General features: G+C 34.5%; 2 protein-coding genes across 3 annotated transcripts in view; one reads left to right on the top strand and one right to left on the bottom strand.

Annotated features, from left to right (window-relative positions):
* Positions 1-9536, top strand: part of LOC110375729 (sulfhydryl oxidase 1) — a 20629-nt gene extending 11093 nt beyond the window's left edge. The window contains exon 2 of the mRNA XM_021333974.3: positions 8921-9536. Within this exon, the coding sequence (XP_021189649.3) occupies positions 8921-8948 (28 nt within the window). The 3' untranslated portion in view covers positions 8949-9536. The remainder of the gene's footprint in view (positions 1-8920) is intronic.
* On the bottom strand, positions 2142-22976 carry LOC110375730 (flotillin-1). Of its 2 annotated transcripts, XM_021333976.3 has the most exons (11): positions 22780-22976; positions 19987-20153; positions 19445-19624; positions 18934-19017; positions 15468-15686; positions 14970-15130; positions 12968-13076; positions 10610-10735; positions 9639-9803; positions 5073-5176; positions 2142-3358 (listed from the first exon to the last, which is right to left on the bottom strand). In XM_021333976.3, exons 1-10 carry the CDS (start codon positions 22829-22831, stop codon positions 5108-5110), a joined length of 1332 nt encoding a protein of 443 aa, XP_021189651.1. In that variant the 5' UTR covers positions 22832-22976; the 3' UTR covers positions 2142-3358; positions 5073-5107. The 2 variants fall into 2 exon arrangements, with proteins under 2 accessions (XP_021189651.1, XP_021189654.1); XM_021333979.3 differs by lacking the exon at positions 5073-5176.

The following is a 22976-nucleotide window of genomic DNA, read 5'->3' as shown; positions in this document are numbered from 1 at the left end:
AACAAAAATAAAGCAGTGACTTGTACTTTACATAATATCTCAGCCAAAAGAATTCACAATTGACAGTTCATTTTAGATCACTTTATAAAGACTAGATCTTAATACAACAATAATCACAAATGGGTAATAAATATAAATGAATATAACCAAAATATATTAATGTGGGGGCTGACATAACGTTTAATACAAAAATAATAAGTATTTGTGCTGTTAAACCTATCATAAATGCTTTATTTATTAGTAAACAAAAACTCCCCTTCTTAATCCTCTTAAATCTAAATAAACTTTGATATAAAATATAAAATTAACCTTGAAATAATCTAGTATGGCACTCGACGCCAAGACGGTTGAGGTAAAAATATTTTGTAAATTACATAGAAACCATTATTACTGTCGAAAAAACAAAGATATTTTGAAGCATTGTGACTTTAGTATAAAACAAAAATGATAAGAAAAATACAGCATATTCATTCGGAATAGGAAAAAGAGATTCAAAATTGCGTAAACACATCACACACCATGGGCGTAGCGAGGTACGGGCAGGGAGGGGCAGCTGCCCCCCCCTGAGCGGGATGCGGGTCGAGCGAGCGAGAGCCGCGAGAGGCGAGGCAATGCATTCAATCTCTCAGAAATTGACAATTTCTAATTTTTTCACTTGTTTTGAAGCGGAATTATGGTATAAACTTTGGAAGGATAAAGGTATGGAAAAAGACGCTCTAGAAAAATTAGATCTTATTGATGTATTAAAGGAGGCGGACACTTTCTTCCCGACAACCAAAAAAGCCATACTTATTTTGTTGGCACAACCGTGTACAACAAGTAATATAGAAAGGTCTTTTTCTACCCTGAGACCAGGCCCGCCGTAAGCGGGCGTGCAGCGCGTGCACAGCACGCGGGCGGCACGTCCTGGGGGGCGGCAAATCTAGCGAGTTATCACGTAATATTTAAAAAATACAATATCTTTTTACTAATGATTTGATTTCAGTATTTCCGAACACAGCAATAGCGCTAAGAATATTACTTACACTGCCGGTTCCAGTTAGGTACATATGTTGAAAGGACATTTTCAAAATTAAAGATTCTTAAAAACGATTTAAGATCAACCAATGGCGTAGCGTGGAGCAAATGCTATTAAGGGGGCGGCAACATTAAACCACTAAAATTTCAGAAAAAGCCGCCCTAGCTTTGGTCGTCTTCTATTAATTTTGACTGTTTCACCCTTTGCATCCCCAAAAAAATTCGCGCTCGCTGCGCTCGCGGCTCCATGAGAGATATCGCAATTTATCTTTGTTTAATTGTTGAGGCATTCAATTCCGGAAAAACATTTTTCGCGCACGTCCGTTATGGCTTTTTATGATATGTTTACTTCATGAAAACTCTAAGGAAAAAATCGCGCTCGCTTCGCTCGCGGCTTTTGCACTTCACTTCTGTGCATATCTTACTTTTTGACTTTGCTTTGTTAATTTACAGTCCTTTTTATTTGTTTTGTGTCCTTAGACTAAAAAAATTTTCGCGCTCGCTCCGCTCGCGCTTCCTTACGTATCCCATGTGTCTATCTTATAAGTTGACTTTTCATGTTAGATACTCATATGATAATTAAAAATCACGATTAAAACAATGTAGTATGGGATTTTGCTAATCTGCCCCCCCCTGTATAGAATCCTGGCTACGCCCTTGTCACACACACACGTATTCCAACAGCGAGAAGGCAAATACATTATAATTTTCAGTGTATCAAAACTGGCTAAATTTTAATCATTCAACGATGATTTCAAACTTGAAGCTATCAGAACCAAATGCAAGTTTTTGACTATCAATTTATTTACGAGTTAAATACGAAAGAACTATAATCTTATCATAGCTCTAAATATATAGAAGGTTACACGGTCGTTATTAAATAATAAATCAAACAGTATGTACACGCAATTTACATTAATTCAACATTTATGGATCTAAACAAAATGCTAGTTACGAAACGGAGGGTAAGACATATTGAATATAAATATTAACTTTCATACAAATAAGTGCTAAACTACCGCTGTAGGCAGTAAACTTTTAGAAAAAGACATCAATAATGTCTACGAACGTCGTTAATTACAATAACTATTAGAATTTCTAAACTGCACTTTTTGAACACCAAATATTTTCATATACCCTAACGACAGTTTAGCTAATTAAAAAAATATAGGTATCATTTTTGTATAACAGTCATTTGTAATTTTCTACCTTGAGATTAAGTAGGCGTTTTGGTCATAAATTGTTAATTTCTTTAATGTACGCTCACTCCAATAACTTTGTTGTTATTAATTGCCCTACTAAGGGATTAAAATAATTTTATATTCTGGCGAGTTGTGCTATATTGTCACGTACCTACTTGAGATAATTATTTTCTTCAATATAGTGATTTCATAAAAATACTGCGTACAGATCTAAGGTTTATACCAGCCATACTCAACCTTGTTAGGGTTCGGTAGTCACCTCTTGATGCTTGGTTGATCCAGGTGGGTCAATCACAAAGGCCCGACGGGCTGCAGTTTGAGTATGGCTGGTTTATACTTTGGGTACGCGGGCCAACGACGATGGTTTAGAAACAAGTCACTAGACCAATTCAATGCTTCTGACCACCGGTGAACAGCCGATCGCATAGATAAACATAGTGGCGAGAATGACAAACCAAATTGACCTGAGCAAAACTGCCATTGAAACGAACGAGACGTAACAAGCTAACAAGTCGAGGTGACGTAGACGCTGGTAAAGTATGTCACAGGTACTGATAGCGTTACATCATTTATTGCTACTTCACAAAGAAATATCAATAGCAGACAAATCTGGCACGATCACTTTCCTGCTTTAAAAAAAGTAAGCCTGAACAGTTTTCGTTGAAATCGGAGGGCATTTAGTATTTCATTAATCACACCGTTATTTATGTAAATTTTAAAAATATAATTACAAATGCAAACCTCCCTAATTCTTGGGAGAAATGCTAACTCAAATGTGAGCTTCATAAACGTTCGTGATCTTGTACAGTCTTGAAAGAAAGTTTATCTTAAGCTTAAAATAAAATACGATCAAGTACTGTATAGTATATGTTGATTGATTTGCTATTGATATCACCTTGTACTACTTAATTTCAAATCGCCTCGAAGATAAAATAAAACATAATCACAGTGAAAGTTAAATGACGTAAGAATTCATTAATTTTGCTTTGGTATCTTTTAGGAGGATATTCCAAAAGTGGCACTTAGGTCGAATAAAATTAATCGCTTAACTATCTTAAATATGTAGTTACATTTCCAATAAAAATAAACGCAGGTAGGGAGGTATATGTAGTAAGCAGCTTTTAAAGTGCGCGAACACCCTGTAAACAATCAAAGAGAGTTAGTAAAGCTGACCTACTTGGCTTCATGCTCCACAGCTCACTAAATGAACATTTAGATAATACTTATTTCTCGATAACTGTTTAGTGAACAGTGGAGCAATCAAGCCTTAGTAAAAATCAATAACCAAAATTCATTAAACTAATTGAATTCTAAGGAATTATGAAACAAAGTAGGTATCGACTCTATCATTCTTCATGCTTTTGCAAAAAATACTATAGCAAACATAATTAATCACCGCTTGTTGATACACGGGCATGCAAACTGTTTTGCTTGATTTATTTATTAACTTTCTTTGAATTTAAACAAAAAGAAAATGTTAACGATAAATTGCTTTAATGGTATAATCAATTATTGAATAGTTAGAACAAAATCACAATTTATTGTTCACATTACGAAGTACATTGGCTTAACAAATTAAACTTTTTTTTAATATTCTCCAATACGAATTTATTTTTTTGATGCGTGTGCTCTATTTCCTTTTACGTTTATTCTCGATTTGACAATAACTATAGTGTTTTTCTGTGAAATATGAACAATACTATTGAAAGCTGCTCTGACTTACTACCTCATAAATTATAATATGGCATTAAGCGTATCTAGGCTCTATTTATTTAAAATGGTAAAAATCTTACTACAAAAAGTTAGATAGGGCGTTCGTCACAATGTCTAAGGGAAATTCTCCATACATTTTTTTCTTAAACACGTGACGAACGCCTGTTAAACTTTTTTGTAGAAAGACCATAAATGTTTACAAAAATAATACGTCTTAGTAAATCTTACTATTGCACTAAAACCAGGCTGTTTTTTCACGGTCCGACAGGCAATCAGCTGATACTGAACCGATACGGAATCGACTGTGAAATTACAATTATCCTTCTCGTTTTGTCTTTTCCATTACCTTTTATGGAAAAACTGGAGAAATTCTTCGCTTGTAAGCAATTACTTAATCTACAAAATAGAAGCAGAATTTAGATATTTGCAGTCAACAGGCAACCTAATTAATTTTATAGGACTATAGAAAGCGGCCGCGATACGATATTTTAAAATGAAGACAAGCGGTGATAAAACATGTTTATGTTCGCGAATAGTTTTGACGATATTCACGAATTATAATTTAATATTACATGCCCACTACATACCATGTCAGCTACAAATCTGTTTTCAAAAATCTTAATTGCAATATCTCAGTCAAAATATATCGACTTTAGCATAAAGTCCCAAAAACCTGAAAATGTTGGAAATATTTTGAAAATTAAATAGAATACTCTCAATCCATTTAATAAATGGCGTCTATTATTTATACCATTTTTAGCTTTCTGTGAATTAATGCCAGACTACTTTTGTTTTAATGTAGAAATATGTTAAATCATGTTAGGAAAATAAAAAGGCTCCAGAACTTACTATACACATACGAAAAGCCAAAGCGTCACTCGGCACGTACGACAACGACAATGCTGCAATAACATAAGGGTGCATCTACACGGTATAAGTAGCTGCGCATGTTGAGACACTTGCGCAGGATACATGCATTTAAAAAACGTGCCGGTCCAGGGACCGCGCATGTACCAAAGCAGAATACCCACCCACCCGCGTGCTATTGTCACTTGCATAATATGTTAACATGTTCCAGCTACATGTACCGTGTAGACGCACCCTACAATACATAATATATATAATATAATATAGTCTTACCTTTATGAGCATTAAGTTGACTAGAAAGAGTTCGGTTATCGCTGCTTTCTCGCCGAGTCGCCGCGGGCAGTTGGCGTGGGTAATGTTGGCGGTTCGACCACCGCCTGACCCCCACATCGATACACAAGTTAGTCAAGCAAAGCGTTATGTAGCATATATCATGTCACTAGACTAACTAACCAATGTGTGCGTTCGCGCAGCGGAATGTTGTTGAATTTAAAGATTTTAATTATGCAGATAATTAGTGTAAGACGTCCTATAATTGTGTATGGTAAATAAAAATTTGTGTATGCAGCCATTGTGGAGAAATTCACCAAAAACAGATTCCGCTGGGCGAACGTTGGCGAACGTTGTCCTGGCGGAACTTTTTTTAATCCATAGTCTTTAGAAGAAAAGAGATGTGTCCGAAAATTAGTGTGTATTTGTGTATAATTGATTATGTATGAATGAAATCAGTGCATGCATAAACTTCGGAGAAATTCAAGTTTCCGCTACGCGAACGTTTGGCCATTAGCTAGTTTTCATATAAAGCGCTTACATAGAGAGCTGTAGATTTTTACATACGTTGTTTTGAATTTGTTTATATTTGTTTAAAAAACAGATTTAGAAAAAGTCGTAGGATTTAAAAGATAAAAATATAAACGTAAAATACACTTATTAGGTCTTAGTTCTTAAAGTATGCAGTTTGGGGTCTAGATTTTCACGTTTACACAAACCTTGTAAGTGTCTCCAACATGTTGCCAAGTATCAATGATGTTCCGTTAGTAATTTAAAAGTTATAGGATATTTTACCATGAACAGATCACTGTTTAACAAAGCAGTCGAATATCACGACGTTCTAAAGGAATTGCATGGTAAAATGTATGCCAATAATTAGTTTAATCGTTCAACTATTCACTTGCAAAATTTCATGTCATTAAATTCAGTAATTAAAGAAAGACAATTATAATACTGACGGAGCATCGAAACCCTACATAATCCGACCAAGTTCGGATAGCTACAAAAAAGCGGCCGTGCCATATGTCTAAGCAACGTTCTTAACTTGGAAGGTTAGAATATTTATTAATATGGTACAGTTTCGTACACAAGCGTTAGGAAAAAATAAAACAATTGCATTTCTTGAATGAAAAATATTTTTTAATGATAATGCCACTATCTATGACATTTTAGTTAAAATACGTAACGTTTATTAACGTTATTTTTAATCACGTAGTCAAGTAATTTATGTAAGTAATAACAATAAAAATATTTTTGTACTCGGATATTTAAATAGAGAAGTTCTTGTTAATTGAAGATTTATTTTTATCGTAGATAGTGGCATTATTATTAAAAAAATATGTTTCAATCAAGAAATACTATTGTTTTATTTTTTCCTAACGCTTGTGTACTCAACTGTACCATATTAATAAATACTAACCTACCAAGTTAAGAACGTTGCTCAGACATATTGCACGGCCGCTTTTTTGTAGCTATCCGAACTTGGTCGGATTATGTAGGGTTTCGATGCTCCGTCAGTATTATAATTGTCTTTCTTTAATTACTGAATTTAATGACATGAAATTTTGCAAGTGAATAGTTGAACGATTAAACTAATTATTGGCATACATTTTACCATGCAATTCCTTTAGAACGTCGTGATATTCGACTGCTTTGTAAACAGTGATCTGTTCATGGTAAAATATCCTATAACTTTTTAATTACTAACGGAACATCATTGATACTTGGCAACATGTTGGAGACACTTACAAGGTTTGTGTAAACGTGAAAATCTAGACCCCAAACTGCATACTTTAAGAACTAAGACCTAATAAGTGTATTTTACGTTTATATTTTTATCTTTTAAACCCTACGACTTTTTCTAAATCTGTTTTTTAAACAAATATAAACAAATTCAAAACAACGTATGTAAAAATCTACAGCTCTCTATGTAAGCGCTTTATATGAAAACTAGCTAATGGCCAAACGTTCGCGTAGCGGAAACTTGAATTTCTCCGAAGTTTGTGCATGCACTGATTTCATTCATACATAATCAATTATACACAAATACACACTAATCTCTTTTCTTCTAAAGTCTATGGATTAAAAAAAGTTCCGCCAGGACAACGTTCGCCAACGTTCGCCCAGCGGAATCTGTTTTTGGTGAATTTCTCCACAATGGCTGCATACACAAATTTTTATTTACCATACACAATTATAGGACGTCTTACACTAATTGTCTGCATAATTAAAATCTTTAAATTCAACAACATTCCGCTGCGCGAACGCACACCTAACCAATGGATTGTGAAGTTCTTTCAAAAACTTAGGTAACAATTATATTTTAAAGTCACGTATTTGCACATTAAAATTTGTTCATAAAGATAATTTTAGATAAACAGAGTACCCAGAATTTTTGAAAGGTCAACAAGTCAATATGAAAACCCAAACAGCAGTAATTAGCCCGGACAATGATCATATTTTTTAACTTTAAAATATAAGGAACTATTTACCAGAACATGCTTTTATGTCACGTATACACGTAACTGTTAATGACTACATAGGTATATGAACTCATTTGTATGTCGGTCATAATAATGCTGAAAAAATAAACACAGTGATGCCACTGTTGAAAGGAAACATTGCTTATATAATGAGTGAAATAATACTGTGTCACACTCTAAGTAAACTATTTGAGATAAATGTATCTTTGTTACTACACTCTGAATACTTTGAAAATTAGATTAAGTTTATGAGCACATTATTAAGTTGATTTGATCATTGTACCCTTATTGAAACATGGTGAATACCGCTAGAACATTTACAGCCTTACTTATAAAAATCAACAAATCATCTTCTAAGCATTGTTTTAAGTAATTACTACTTAAAGCCTTAAGTAGTGATTAAATTATTTTGACCTATAAACGTTGATTAAGCATGTCTTAAGTAATGAACAGATAATGACATAAAAACATACTAATTTCTCAACACTACCGGAATGTTGGTAGCTTAAAAAAATATTTGTCATCAAAACGTTGTGTAATGGCAACAATGGCATCCGTAAAATATAAAATTAAAAAGTTGAGCTGTCAATAAACCGGAAATGAAAAATCAGCTGGTAAGAATCCAGCCATTTTGATAATTAGCGGGTTAAACAAGGGTGTGAGGATACTTAATTTGACAGCTCATATTAAGACATTGCTAAGAAAATGATTTATTTCAGCCACGTTTATAAGTAAGATTTTTTCTTAAACATCTCTTAAGTATAACTTATTATTTTATAAGTAAGGCTGTTAAACTACAGACGTCCTATGTATAAATTACTTCACGTAGAAAATCTCAGTTGTTTATATTATGAAGAAACTTCTACCCGTGTAAATCACTGTTTCATTTTAATATATAGAATTCGCTTTGGTTAAATGATATTAAATAAATACATATGCAAAATATGGCATAGAACAAATATAATGTATAACTCGTTTCCCTACTTAAATATAGTACAGCAGACAATTTGTTAAAATCGTCCGTTTTAATAATAGATCTGACTGTTGATTAGTCAAGAAATTGTTTGACTAAGAAAATGTCATAGGTGACAGAGATAGAGATACGCAGGTCTCCAAATATGACCTTAAATATTTATCGTGGTGTCAGTATACTTAGGTACCCACTGTTAAAATGTTGCATAATTGTTATTCTTTTCATTAACCAAAATAAGGAAAATATTATACAAGTAACGAGAACTTTATCAAATAAATTGCATCGTTCATGAACAATAACCTGAAAACACGATGTCGATATTTTGTACGCATTAATGCAATTGATATTTAAATATAGCACGAATGAAAGATTAATATAGTGCATATTTGTTTCAGGTACATATTGACGGTTGTTTGCTACTGAGATTAGTGAGACGGTTGCATAATACATTTGTTATAGATTTAGTTCCAGTGCACGTAACAGTCTAGCAACATGATATGATAACAAAAACAATAGTGAGTTGTCACAAACAAGACCAGCACCACACTAGCGTTACAGCTTGCTTTCCTTTACAATAATGACGTAATTGAAGTGCCGTAATTACTGCAGTAGAATCACGATACATATCTGTACATTTGATCGATGTTATACCAGTAGTACTGCCGATAATTGAAAGGCCGTAAAACAATGACGTTGTAGTACATTAAAGGCTAAGTCACGGTCGCCTCTTGTTGTTTAATGACGTAGCTACTCATTTATTTAAAAAGCCAATCTTAGCGTTAATATTGTATAATTTCACTTTGAAATCGATTTTACGGTTTTTCGTTAGTAAGGAATTCCTTCAGTTTAATTTTATTCCGACAGTTTTATGATCGAGATTCTACTGTATGTATTTATTAAGTGCCAGACAAAATTGCAAGGTATAACCGCTAGTCAGAGCGGTTTCACACTAGCGTATTTTCCCGAATCAGTAATCAGTTGTTTTAGATAGTACAGGCAGCTTTATACGGAAAATCCGCTAGTATGAAACGGCTGTCAATGTGAGTCATATTAGCAGCGTGTTGTTTAAAAGTTAATAAGTGTATTAATGACTAATTACTTAGTGCGACTTACCTTAGAAATGTCGACTCCTGTAACGCCTTTGACCAGTTCGGGGATGCATTGAACGATGTTGAGTACTTCGCCGGTGAGTTTGGCTGCGCCTACTTCACCACCGCCGCAAGACACCATCGTCACCTTGCGGGCTTGAGACAGTGGTGCCGCGACTTCGGCAGCGACCTGTGTTCAAACAATTATGGTCATTGTTACTAAGAATTTAGAGTGTATTTTTGTAAAGTAAAAGAGGGTGCAGCGACGTTTGTTTAAACAATTATGATCTTTATTGTTACTAACATTAAAGAGCTTCTTTTTGTAAAGTAAAAGAGAGTGGCGCCGCGACTCCGGCAGCGACCTTTGTTCAAAGAATTATGATCATTGTTACTAACATTTTAGAGCCTATTTTTGTAAAGTAAAAGAGAGTGGCGCCGCGACTTCGGCAGTAATCTTTGTTCAAACAATTATGATCATTGTTACTAAGAATTTAGAGTGTATTTTTGTAAAGTTAACATTTTAAAATCTATTTTTGTAAAGTACGAGGGTATGGCGCCGCTACTTCGGCAGCAACCTTTATTCAAACAATAATGATCATTGTTACTAAGATTTTAGAGTCCATTTTTGTAAAGTAGTACATATAGATGTTGTATGGTGAAAGATTTCAATGGTTTAACTGATATCTACTTTTTGTAAAGTAGTACAGATTAAGTATGGTGAAAGATTTCAATTTAATTAACTTATACTAATGTAACTGTAGGATAAATTGGCCATATTAAAATATACGTATTTTTTTAATGTTATTTGCAAGATGGGTGTTTTATTTTCTAAATGTATCACACATCCTAAAATGTAGTTCTGACAAGTTTGGCATAATATATTTGAAAGAGTTTCTTTTTGGTTCTTCTCTATATAGCCTACCTACCTGCATAAAGGCTGTATCTAAAGGCCTTCTTGGAGGGAAAACTGAAACATATCAATATTAGGGGTCTTACCTTAGGTAAAGTCTCAAGCATCATGTCGACCATAGCAGCTGATCCATACTCCTTCCATGCCTCTGCCTTCTTAGCCATCTGTTCCGCATCAGCGACTGCCTTTGCCTTGATAGCGTAAGCTTCGGCCTACAATATGAGTATATTATTACTTATTTGTTTTAGGTATAGATTAAAATATAAACACCGAGCATTATTTTGTGCTATTGGTGTGGTTTTCCGACCCATAGGTAAATTTAGTTTTCACTGATACAATAAGCTTGTCGCATAAATATATGTTTACGTGATGACGACCATTTCGTGTGTCAGTCCATTACAATATAGATATATTGCAATAAAAATCTTTTAATTAAATAGTAACTCTTCAATTTTAGAAAATGAGAAAAACTTAAGGGTCTGCAAACTAACATTATTTGGCCCCGCGCTGGTCATATTATTGACCGCTTTTTAGCTGGGGCCGCTTTTTTGCTAGTGCATAGGGGACCCCAGTAAGATAAATACGGTCCTGTATATTATACAATGTTATCGTGACGTAATCATGTGGGGCATTGAATCAGTTCGAATTTTTACTTAGTTACATAGAAAAATGCAGCCCCGGATCTTCAATTTTTTTTAGGCGGGGCAAAAACTGAAAAATGCCGCCCCGCCTACCCAGCTACTTATGTTTATTTTCACCAACGAAAGACACTTTTTTGGTAGGTAAATGACTTAAAAAAGTGTCCAAATCATTGTAGGCTCAAACTGTTGGCCAGGTTTAAGTTATGAAAGTCGAGACAGAATAATGCAATTAAGTATTGTAAAAATTTGCGCGCTACTTTCGTTCGCGCAAATTTTTTAATTTTGGGACACAAAAAGTTAATACATTTTAAAAAGCGCTGTAAAGTAACAAGCAGTCGGTAGCGCAAACTTTTTTTGTTTTTGAGGACTCCATAAATAATATTCTTTGCTACATTTGACTTATAAAAGGTAATACAGCGTGGATTTGAGTCATGAAGTTATGAAAGTAACGTATGTATAATATAGCGCGAGCGAAGCGAGCGCGAAATTTTTTGAGCTTACGACACAATAATAAGTGACTAAGTACATTGTGAAGCCACGAACTTTTTAAACTTATTTGTTTGATGAGTCACAAATTAAACTGGGAATTATGTACAAATAAAAAGAAACCGTGATTAGAGCGAGTGCCATTTGTGTTCGTTGATTCGGTGCGTCAATAAAAATGATAGACCATCAGAAAGACAACATTGTCTTTTAGCCGCGAGCGTAGCGAGCGAGAATTTTTTCACTTAGTTGGACGATGTTAAAACTGAAAAATAATCAAAATGATCAATTAAACAAAGCGAAGGCGACTTTTTTAGAAACTTTGCTTGTCAGTATCATGATACAATGGAACTTCCTTGTCAAACGGGTGTAATTTCATCGAAATTTCCTGGTGGTGGGGCGTCCCGCGGCGCCCCTGAGACCGAGGCGCCCGGGTTATTCGCACATCCTGCACCATAGGTTAAGACGGCCCTGTAGGTAACTATTATGGTATTATTAGGATTTAAAATCAGGCAGCCGCCTGATTTTGCCGCCCCCTGAATTTGCCGCCCGGGGCATGGGCCCCGGCTTGCCCCCCCCTAGATCCGGGGCTGGAAAAATGTAAAACTAATGTTGTTTCGTGATCCGAAAAAAATATATCTTCTTCGCGGTATTGTTAGAGATTAATTTTCTCCCGTTCGTTTGATAAAATGCCAATTAAGCGCATTAGCGACGGTTTAAGCTAATACGAAAGTAGCCAAATTGATTAGATTTGCATCATCGATAACCGAACACCGCACAATGTTATGATGATTTTTCTTAGAGTTTTTTATTACACACAGAATCGATTTGAGATAACACATTATCTTATCAATTTGTAATATAGATACCGAGGAAAAATAGTTTTATGATAACAGACTTTTGCGTATGAAAATCTCGTCAGGATCAAACTCCGTCAGAACGGGGCCGAAAGGAAAAGTTTTTAAACAAACAATTGTTTTTCCGTAGGGATACTGTATTAAGTGGGCGGTAACAAGACATCTGACTAATAAATTTCTATTGTTTGTTTGAAAACCTTTCGAGTCTGGGCCTTATATCACAAAAATAATAATGACAGTATTTAGGCTGGATCAAGGGACTGCTTCAGAAGATAGTACTCCTTGATACGGCACATTGTGAGGAGGTTTCTGTCTCTGGGACCCTAACCACCGGTACCTTGGACCCTGTGCTTGATATCGGTGGCCACCTATTTTTTAATGTTTTTTTTTTTATTATTTATAGTCAATATTTAAAAATTTACGAAACATGTTATTATTAAAAACAAATCAAATCAATACTCGCCTCTCCACGAACTTTGACGGCCTCAGCCTCGGCCTCTGCCTCGAGAACGGTTTTTAGTTTATGAGCTTCAGCCAACTTCTCTAGTCTGAACTTCTCGGCTTCTGCAGGCCTGCGGATTGGAATAAACAATGTACTACTGCAAGTATTTAGCAAAAGGAATCAACATGCTGCGCCGATCCCAAATAAAATTGGTATAAGAGCAGAAAAAAAAATAGATATCATGGTTTGCCCGGGTAACTGGGTGGAGGAAGGCAGATATGCGCTCCATGTAAAGCACTGGTATAGTAAGTTCAACTCAGTCTTGCGCGCGGCCTTATGTGTGGGTAACCCTTGTGTTTATACAGTGACTTTGTGTGCGTGACAAGAGGTACAGTCGGGTACAAATAAAGTTATTTAGGGGTTGTACACGGCTGTTTAAAGAAAAACAGTTATTACGTAATTTAATATTTATTTATTTATAATGATTCTGAATCACTACTTGAAAATAAATGATGAATTTTCAAAATCGCTACTCTCACCAAGGTCAATTATAAATTTTGACTACCTGTCAAAATGTCTATAGTATTCTTCTTTTTTCTTTTGTACATGTCGACAAGTATTACCCAACGCCCCTTCATCAATTTGACTTAAACGTTCATTTATGAGTTTCATTATTTCCGTCGTTATTTTGTCGACATTATGCGAAGCAATATAATTTTTTAAAACCCCACACATTTTCTTTACATTATTATACTAGATTATACGTCTTTTTACATTCTTAGTCCACACTTTTATTTATTGTCCGCGTACCCCGAGCTAGAAAATATGTAAGAAGTATTTAATTCATCTTAGATATTTCACCTCATTTATTTCTTAGATACTGTCAATGTCAATTTGAAAAAACGTATGAGAAAATAATGAAAAACTGTAAAATGTAATAATAAAAAGCTTTGAATGTTTCATTTTTTGAAACGCTACCTGACTCCTTGAACATTTTCTCCGTGAAGAACTAGACATATTCGTAAACGACTGTACCCATAACAAAAAGCGATAAGAACACGTCATGCTCGGACGACGTCACTGTCACACGAATGAAAGTTGTATATTTACAAGCCGACGCACACATAGGGCCGCGCGCAAATCTGAGTTGAACTATCTATACTCAGCTGCATATGGTTAGACTGGAAGTCGACCGACCCTAACATAGTTGCGAAAAAACTAACACATGATTTGGATTCTATTTTGTAGGAATACATAAATAAACAGAAAGGATAGCGTGGTACATTTTTATCTGGTTTTTCCTTTATTTAATAATCACATGAAGTGCATGCGATAGTCTGTTATCGCTCAATCAATGATAGACTAGCTGATTGCATTTTTATGCCCAAAATAAAGTAATCAAACAAAAAGTTGTTTTCTAATGTTTTTTATAGGTATTGGAGTATTATGGACATTTAATACCGACATAGAAATACAACAGATATTTTTTAAAGACATTGCGTAATCTTGAGAGTAATTTATGAACCAAAGGTGTGAAAAGGCAATTATATGAGGAAGGATAAATTGCACGCCAGTTTCCTTAAAAATATTGCATTATGAAAAACCCTTAGAGGAAAATTGAATTGCAATCAAGTACTTACAATATGACTCAAAAATGGCTTTCAGAAAACCACTAAGTACCAGGTAAAGATTGATTTCAAAAACCTACCCGTTGATTTGCTTTCTAGGAATAGAATAATGACATACAATATACATATTGTAAATCAAAAGATTAGATAGTGTTAACGAAGTCTGTTATTATTACCAAAACTAGCTTCTGCCAGCGGTTTCGCCCGCATCCCGTGGGAACTACTTCCCTTACCGGGATAAAAAGTAGCATATAGCCTTCCTCGATATATGGGCTATCTAACATTGTAAGAAATTGTCAAATCGGACCAGTAGTTCCTGAGATTAGCGCGTTCAAACAAACAAACTCTTCAGCTTTATAATATTAGTATAGATAAGATAAATAGTGTTTTCATACCTGCGTATTGTGGCCTCCAATTCTTTTTCCCTTCTTTGTACTTCCCATTTCTGTACGGCGATTTCTTGAGTACGCTCGACAACAGAAATCTGCATTTGTTCTTCCTTGATGCGTTGCTTAGTTTTCGCCGCTTGTAGTTCGTAAGCCATTTCAGCTTCAGCCTAAATAATTCATGAAACGTATTTAATCACAAAATATCTACAATATCCAAAGATACATGTTGTATCAATGAAAAATCAATTCAAAACGAAAGTGTCTCTTTAGGTCATGTGATAAACTAATAGAAACCATTTTCACCGACAAAATATATGTCAGTTTTCCATTTAATAACTGTTTAGGTACTTTTAAAGTTAAACGTGAAAATTGGTAATAAAATAAACAAGTGTTTTAAGAAAACTGAAGCCGTGCTGTGAGAGGACTTGGGTCTTAGACATGATCAAAATTGATACACGCTTTATAGTAATCTCATAGACAAGACAAGATACAAAGATATCCTACCTTCTTCGTTTGTACTTCAACATCATAAGCGGCTTTTTTCAATTCGAAATCTCGTTGGGCCTTCGCAATTTCAGTGTCGTTGAGGAACCTGGCGGCCATTCGTTGTTCTTCGGCCATCGCCTCTTTTATCTTTGCCTCGGCTTGGGCCTCTGCCTCGCCTATACGTGCGTCTCGTTTCACCTCCGCCGTGCGAGCCATACCGAGAGCTTTCAGGTAACCCTGTTTTTAAAACAGTTGAAAAATAATGACATTCTTTTATTAAACGTAAGTATACTTATATTTTTTTTATTGGCGTATAATTTGTAAATGGCCTTATTAGAGCGGAACATATTGCAATTTCGAATGATTTCTATATGATTATGGTAATAAGCGTAGTAAGTACGTACCACATATTGATTAGAAACAGTTCATTAATTGTTATTTAGAATGCAGTGTGGTTTGATACTACTATGATTTAATGACTTTAAGAGGCTGGTTTTAATTAAAAATATGAAATACCGATTGAAAGAGAGGAAGCGAAGATCAATGGAAAAGCGCAGTAAGAATGTTGGCATATTTCGTCTTGTTTCTACATGTTATACGTTCACAATTTGTGACTTATCCTTGGCTTGTAAAATTACCTGCTAGGATTACTTTCTGTTCCTGATAACACCTGTATAACATTTAACATGTAACCGGTAGACATTAATTTTACATTAAGTTATACGATATATCAACGTAGTAATTGGGCAGCCGATTATCCTCACTTCTATCTCAGAACAATTATAAACACATCTTGATGCCATTGTAAAACTTTTCGAAGGGAAAATATAATCAGGCAAGAATTTCGTGAATTCTTATCATTAAATTTGTAATGCTACTGTACTGCATATAATAAAAATTGATCGCTAGATTACATGGATTTTGATGCACAAATAGATAAGACATGTATCTAATTAATCAATTATAAAGAACACCGTCGAGTTGCGATAAAATCTAGATCTTTTACATTTTATTTTTGGGAATTAACCTTATCATTGTAATTTAATTATCATATTATATTTTTATAATTGTTTCACATTAATTTTTTTCTACATTTGTAACAAAAGTCTTACAAAGACAAGTCCTTCAGCGTAAAATTTGGGAATCTTTATTATAGAAAACTCCAAAAAAAAAACTGATAATAGTTTCGTGAAGCAAAACTACGATAGAAGCAACAATGTGTCTCACTGGGTTAACCCATATTTTAATCCAAGTACTCGAAACGCATGACAAACGTATCTAATCTCAAATAAACATACATTTCAAAGGGATTATTGTTTAAAACTTATCATAATTGTGGTCAATGTTAGCGATAAGATTTGTGTTTTTAATTATTGATAGTTGAATTTTAAAGGAATCTCTTTATCTTGAATCGGTGCATATTTGTCATTCATATTATAATTATCTAAACATGACAGTTTATGCTCAGCGCGTTTAGACGCAAGCAACTGTGATGTGGAATGGAAAGCGTGTTAAAAAGGAGCTGAATGAGAGATGCAAATTAAGACTGTGCGCAATCGCACTTAAATGGGAGTAATTGATGTCTAAAGAAATCGTATTGTCGTCTAAAATATAAAAAACTGATGGGTCAGAATGTCCGATAAACGATCACTTGCATATTCTGTTCAAGAAGCATATTATTATTTTTTGATTAGGAGTGTATTGGAAGAAATTAGTTTAAGAAAAAATAACTCGACAGGCGCTGTATAATTTATTGATTTCGCTGATTTCTGACGTTTTCACTAGGTAAGTAAAAGTAGAGTGCGCAAACGCAAAGCTGGTGTAGCAATTATGATTTACGTGTATTTACACTTCAAGTAAGTTTCCTTAGTAGATGATGCAGACTGCGGTCAAGAATCCATAAAATATAGGGAATAGGTGTCTAGATAGTATGAAATACCGTTTTACTTGCACTAATGAGTCTCATGTGGTGATTGAGTTCATTGCATATTTTTGCAGAATGAAATATTGAAGCCTCGCTGGATGATGCTTAGTTATATGAAAGTCAGTATCTTATAAAATTGTTTCAAAAAGTCTTAATGATACTAATCTCTGGAGTCCTTTATCGTTGGAGCCTTCAATGTACGTAAGGCGTATCATAATTCCACAAACAAAACCGACTAATCACTTCTTAATACAAGACAATGTCGCTTCTCATGACCACACGTCTACAAATGCATGGACGTCAGGTCAAAAAGCAAACCATGGGCGAAATTTTACCGAGAGCCGCTAAAACGCTCGTCGGTCAGGTTATGCATGGCGTCAGATGCAGTTCCACCGCTGCCAATATTCTAGGAACAGACCTGGTGCTTTGTAATATCATCGACAGACATTCGTCGACAATAATTTCAGACAAACATTAAGCGTAGTTTGGTGGTATTTTCGGAAAAGCACTCTAGCAGATTTATTACGCTGTAACAGAATTAATTATATGCCTCCCCAGTTAAGTAGTAAGTGGACAAAAAGATCTAAAGCTTTGCTGGTAAGCATGTAAACACTGAAGCATTTTCAGCATAAAAATGACGATAATGAGCGATTCCGATTTTTTATTTATTTAAAAAAGCATGATTATCATTTTCAAATGCAGAGTTATTTCAGAAATAAACTGCTGCATTAATATGAAAAAAAAACACGACCGTACCGTCGTTTCGTTTTGCATTCTTTCGTTAAGCGAGAACTGTTTAAAATGCATTATTTGAACTGTTACTTCGTAGAAAATTATCATTTCAGTCAGCAGGTGTATGTCAAACTGTTTTATTTTGCAAAAACGGTGCGCTTTGTGTGAAAAGTGTGAATGAAGAGGTGCAGGAAAGTGTTCCAAAGAACTGAGAAATATCAATTTCTTGTCTTGTTATTTTCTTAGTTCTTTGGAGGAGGCTACATCAATTGTTTTTATAAGACGAATGATGATGGTTGGCCAGGATAGCGTGGAAGCTGAAAGCGTGCGCCGCGAACACGCCATCCATTGCTTTTCAGGAAGAATTGATAGTCATGCCATAAACCGCACACTTGCTCAAGAGTTAAGCCATCCAAACTCAGGTCAATAAAAGTACCCAATCGAAGGATGAAGAATATAGTCTGGTTATTACAGACATATTTCAATAAAGCCCATTTTTATTGGCATCTATCAATCAAAACTCGTAAAATAATTGAACATAACATTTAACAAAAACATCAACACCATTGCAAACCTACATACCTTAGCTTCCTGTAGCCGTGTCGAAAGAAAAAAATATTCTACTGAATGTTACGGGTAAGTAGATGTAGCACAGTTATTAGGTATTAAAATTATCTCTCCGTTAGGTGTAAAGTGAGTAATGTGATATAATTAGTGACTTCCAAGTGACAGCCCTAGTCTTAGTATTATTTCAGTAAAACATAGAGAAAAAATATTCTGCATTAATACTTAAAAATTCAAAGTTTTACAGAAGAAAATTGTTGTTACCTCTTCATCTCTGATGTCTTTTAGTGTGTACGACACGACGGTAATCCCCATGTTGATGAGATCGCTAGAAGCCACCTCGAACACCTGAAAATGTTAAACAAATTGATTGCATTAGATAAAGTAATTGAACGGAGTATAATTTTCAAGCTGACTCTACTTTTAGTAGCTTATTTTGGGAGCTCATTCCACATCCAGATAAATCGATATACTATACACATGTTTTATGATTTAATTTCATTTAAATATTCGTTTCACTGCAAACAACAGAAGTATTATTGACTTTAGAGCTCCATTGTGAAATAAAGGAGTTCTTTAAGCTTCACGCGTAGTAAAGAAGATAATACAGGATTTAGGATCCCGAGGCCCAGATCACATGCAGAGTATGCAACCAAAATGAACAAGCAGATAATAGAATTTTACACAAACATACTCATGCCTACATTTACATATTTACGCATGTAATTTAATCAGAAAGTATTGAGATAAGTTATCGTGTTATGACTCAACCAACCTTCTTAGAGAATATCTTTCTGTCCTTGTATATCTCTTCAACGGTCATGGAGCCCATAATAGCACGCTGGTGACCTTCAAGGGTCACCAGGGCTATATGCTGTATCTCCTGTTCACTCTTGCCAAGGAACTGCTCGCACGCAGAGAGCAGCATCTCGGCGTTTTGACCTTGAATCTTCACCTGGAATGTGATGAAAATGTCTGATTAGTTCAGCGGTCGCTTGACATTGTTTACGGGTATATTATGTAATGTGACTGATGACCAAATTATAGACCCAGCTATAATAATAGGTATGTTTAATTAATTGAGGAATATTCTGACCCGATATAGAATAAAATCTGTATAAGATAGCCCAACTAGCGAGAAGCCTACTTTCTTACCCGTCATGCTGATAAATCTCATTTTGTTTGTTAGTCTGACTAAAACTCGAGAACGGCTGGACCAATTTAGCTTATTTTGGTTTTAAAATGTTTGTACAGGTACAGGGAAGGTTTAAACGATATGAATTTTGCGGGATTAGTTAGTATTAGGTAGATTCTCACCTGTGCTATACCGGTAACGGATATCGGTACTCCTTGGCTGGTATAAACGGTAGGCGACTCCACTTGCAAGGTCATTGTGTTCAAGGAAATACGTTGCACATTCTGAATGGCTGGCCAAACGAACGCTCGACCGCCCGGTACCAGCAGCGGCTTTGAGTAACAGCATCCTGGCAATCAAAAAAATATTTTAAAATAGATTCTTTATTAGAAAAAAGATAGTTGTGAACTTATGTGAAGTACAGGACGCCCAAAGAGTATACTTCGTTTTAATTGTGTTACAAGAACTTCATATCTAGCATACTTACATGTTGATAATAAAGTCAAGTGTACAAGTGACCAGCTTGTAAGTCTACATACTGAATCGATTTTGTTTTTTGTTTCCCCAATAGATAGTTAAGTTATTTGTGATTTTCAAGGGCTGTACTTTCATCAAGTAATTCCCCAACACGCGGGCGATACCGCGAAGAACAGCTAGTTACATTATCTATTTTTATAAAACCAAATGTGTAACTTGTACTTTTGCGTACTAAATTTCGATATCATGTTGTAAATACACAAGGAACAAAATAAAATTTAGCATTCCCCTTTGATTTACCAATTCAGTAGCGCAGCATAATTTAAACTCAAGGATGTTTTTTATCTTTGCATCAGGCGAATCAGAATAAACTGATAAAAAATCATCTTATTTTTGTCATATTCGCAGATAACAGATAAAAGTATCTTTCGCATTGCTTCAAATTTGTATTAACGAAACAGGAAAATGCCTTAATTTTGAAGATAGGTTTTAGCAGGCTGAGTAGTACCATAGCTAAAAATACAATGCATTATCTACGAGTGTATTCAGGGTTTTCTATCTATGGAAGAATCTAAAGGAAGGTCTGATGTCTAATGACTTTTTTAAGTGCCAGTAGGATGGATTGAAAGCCAGATGATACTCAAATATTCCGCAAAGCAAGGACTTAAAAAAAAATACTATATTCTGACCAGCAGTCTATGAATAGGAACTAATATAACTAAATAAATACGAAACATTTTTCATTTGTGCCCCTACTGAACCGATTTAGAAAGAAAGAAAGAAAGGTGACGTAGGCTAGCTATATTTTATCTTGATACCTACTTTATTTGTCATTGTCATAAGCTAAAAATTTTTCAGGTTTGTATTTCCCCTTAGATAAGGGTGAAACTGCAGAAAACAGCTAGTAACATAAACAACACAAAAAAAATGCAATTAAAAAAAACGCTCAGTTTTACTATATAATACACAGCAGGTGCAATAATAATACAAGCAATTATAAAAGATAAAAATAGAACCAAGCAATAAGGAAAAACTGCAAAACAATAGGGGTCAGCATAATGTCAAAGAATATAGGCTGCATGTTTTATTTTTATTTTATTGGGCTTGAGATTACTGGTAGTTATATCAAATTGATGTTACTATCTGGCACTCAGTAAGAAAATCCCATTAATGTTTATAATCAATCTACTTAGTATATTTATTTTATGCTTGCCATCTTGATAATTAAATCTCTACATTCCTTTTAAAAAGATCAGTAAATCTGACACCAGTATAAGGGGTTGCCCGGGTAGCTGGATTGAGGTCAGATAGGCAGTCGCTCCTTGTAAAACACATGTACTCAACCACATCTGGTTATACTAGAAGCCAACCCTAACATAGTTGGGAAAAGCCTCGGGAGATGATTTCTTTCAAAAATATACAAAATATACAGCCAACTTTTGGGGCAATAAATTAGTTGCCGCTCAAGTTGTGAAGGTTATTTCAGTACTTTGTTTCTTATAGTTCTGACCTAAAAGTAGCGGCAGACATTATGATGAACTTAGTTTAGTTAAAGGTCAGAGGTGTGTCGCTTGTCACCAGTATTGATTGAATGGCTTTTGGTACTAATTAAAAAGCGTATTCTATTTATAATGAAGCATATCTTGTGGATCAATATAATATCCATTAGTAATATCTATTTTTTCAGGCATACTGTTTACATCTGAAAAACAGATGTAGTCATTAAAAGTTATGAGAAGAATTCCTTTTCGATGATTTGTAGTTTTCATAGTTTATCTACGTAGTTATTATATTTTATATAATATTTTTATTATTGTCAATTGACAGTACATCAACAATCTGATAGGTACTACATATTTAATAAAGCAATGTATTCACAAACAATTGATATGATGTCCTATGCATGTTTTATTTTTAATTTGATGTTATTTATTAATTTGTAATATTGGACATACATTAAAGAAGTATGTTGTATAAAAAGGGACTTTTCCCTCTGCAGCAATGACTCATTAAACTTAATAAAATGGTTTTGTTGAGAGATATAATATAACCTGTTTTGGTGACTACAGTAACATAACATGTCAAAAACATGAGATATGTTTTAAAAGTTTTGATTTGTGTATTTACTTAGAAATGTAATCTAATGTGACAACTAAAATGATATGATATGTAAAATTTTATACACATTTTCAGTACTGTAGTGTAACTGTTGTTTATTTACAAGTGTTTGCTCTACACACAGCTAGTGATTATGTGAATGAATAGAGGCGACATGCATACTTAGTGCGCACTTATGTAGTTATGTAGGTCCTCGTAATTACAATTCGCATAGCTACACTCATCAAATTGATTGAATGATGTCATCTTTTCAACTATTTTCGGCACATGAAAATCAATATAGAATCTAAGTAGAAATACTGGCGGCAGAGCCCTGTAAATTACATGAATTATGTACGAGATCACAAAACAACAAAAAAGACAAAAATGTAAATACTCACCGGAGACAACAAGCGCCTCGTTAGGCCCGCATGTTACGAAACCCCAAGTCATGTTGATTGGCTTGAAAGAAAACTAACTTTTAACAAAATAAACTTAGTAAATCAATTAACTACATAAAACCATAGAATATTGAATAATAATGTCAAAACACAAATCGGCTTCATACGGAAATGGATGGGTGGGCGACAGGGCGACG

This window comes from Helicoverpa armigera, chromosome 1 (genome assembly GCF_030705265.1).
Source record: "Helicoverpa armigera isolate CAAS_96S chromosome 1, ASM3070526v1, whole genome shotgun sequence".
In the NCBI taxonomy this organism is placed as follows: Eukaryota; Metazoa; Arthropoda; class Insecta; order Lepidoptera; family Noctuidae; genus Helicoverpa; species Helicoverpa armigera.
Note: the sequence above shows the minus strand (reverse complement) of the source record. Positions and strands in the feature narration are given on the sequence as shown.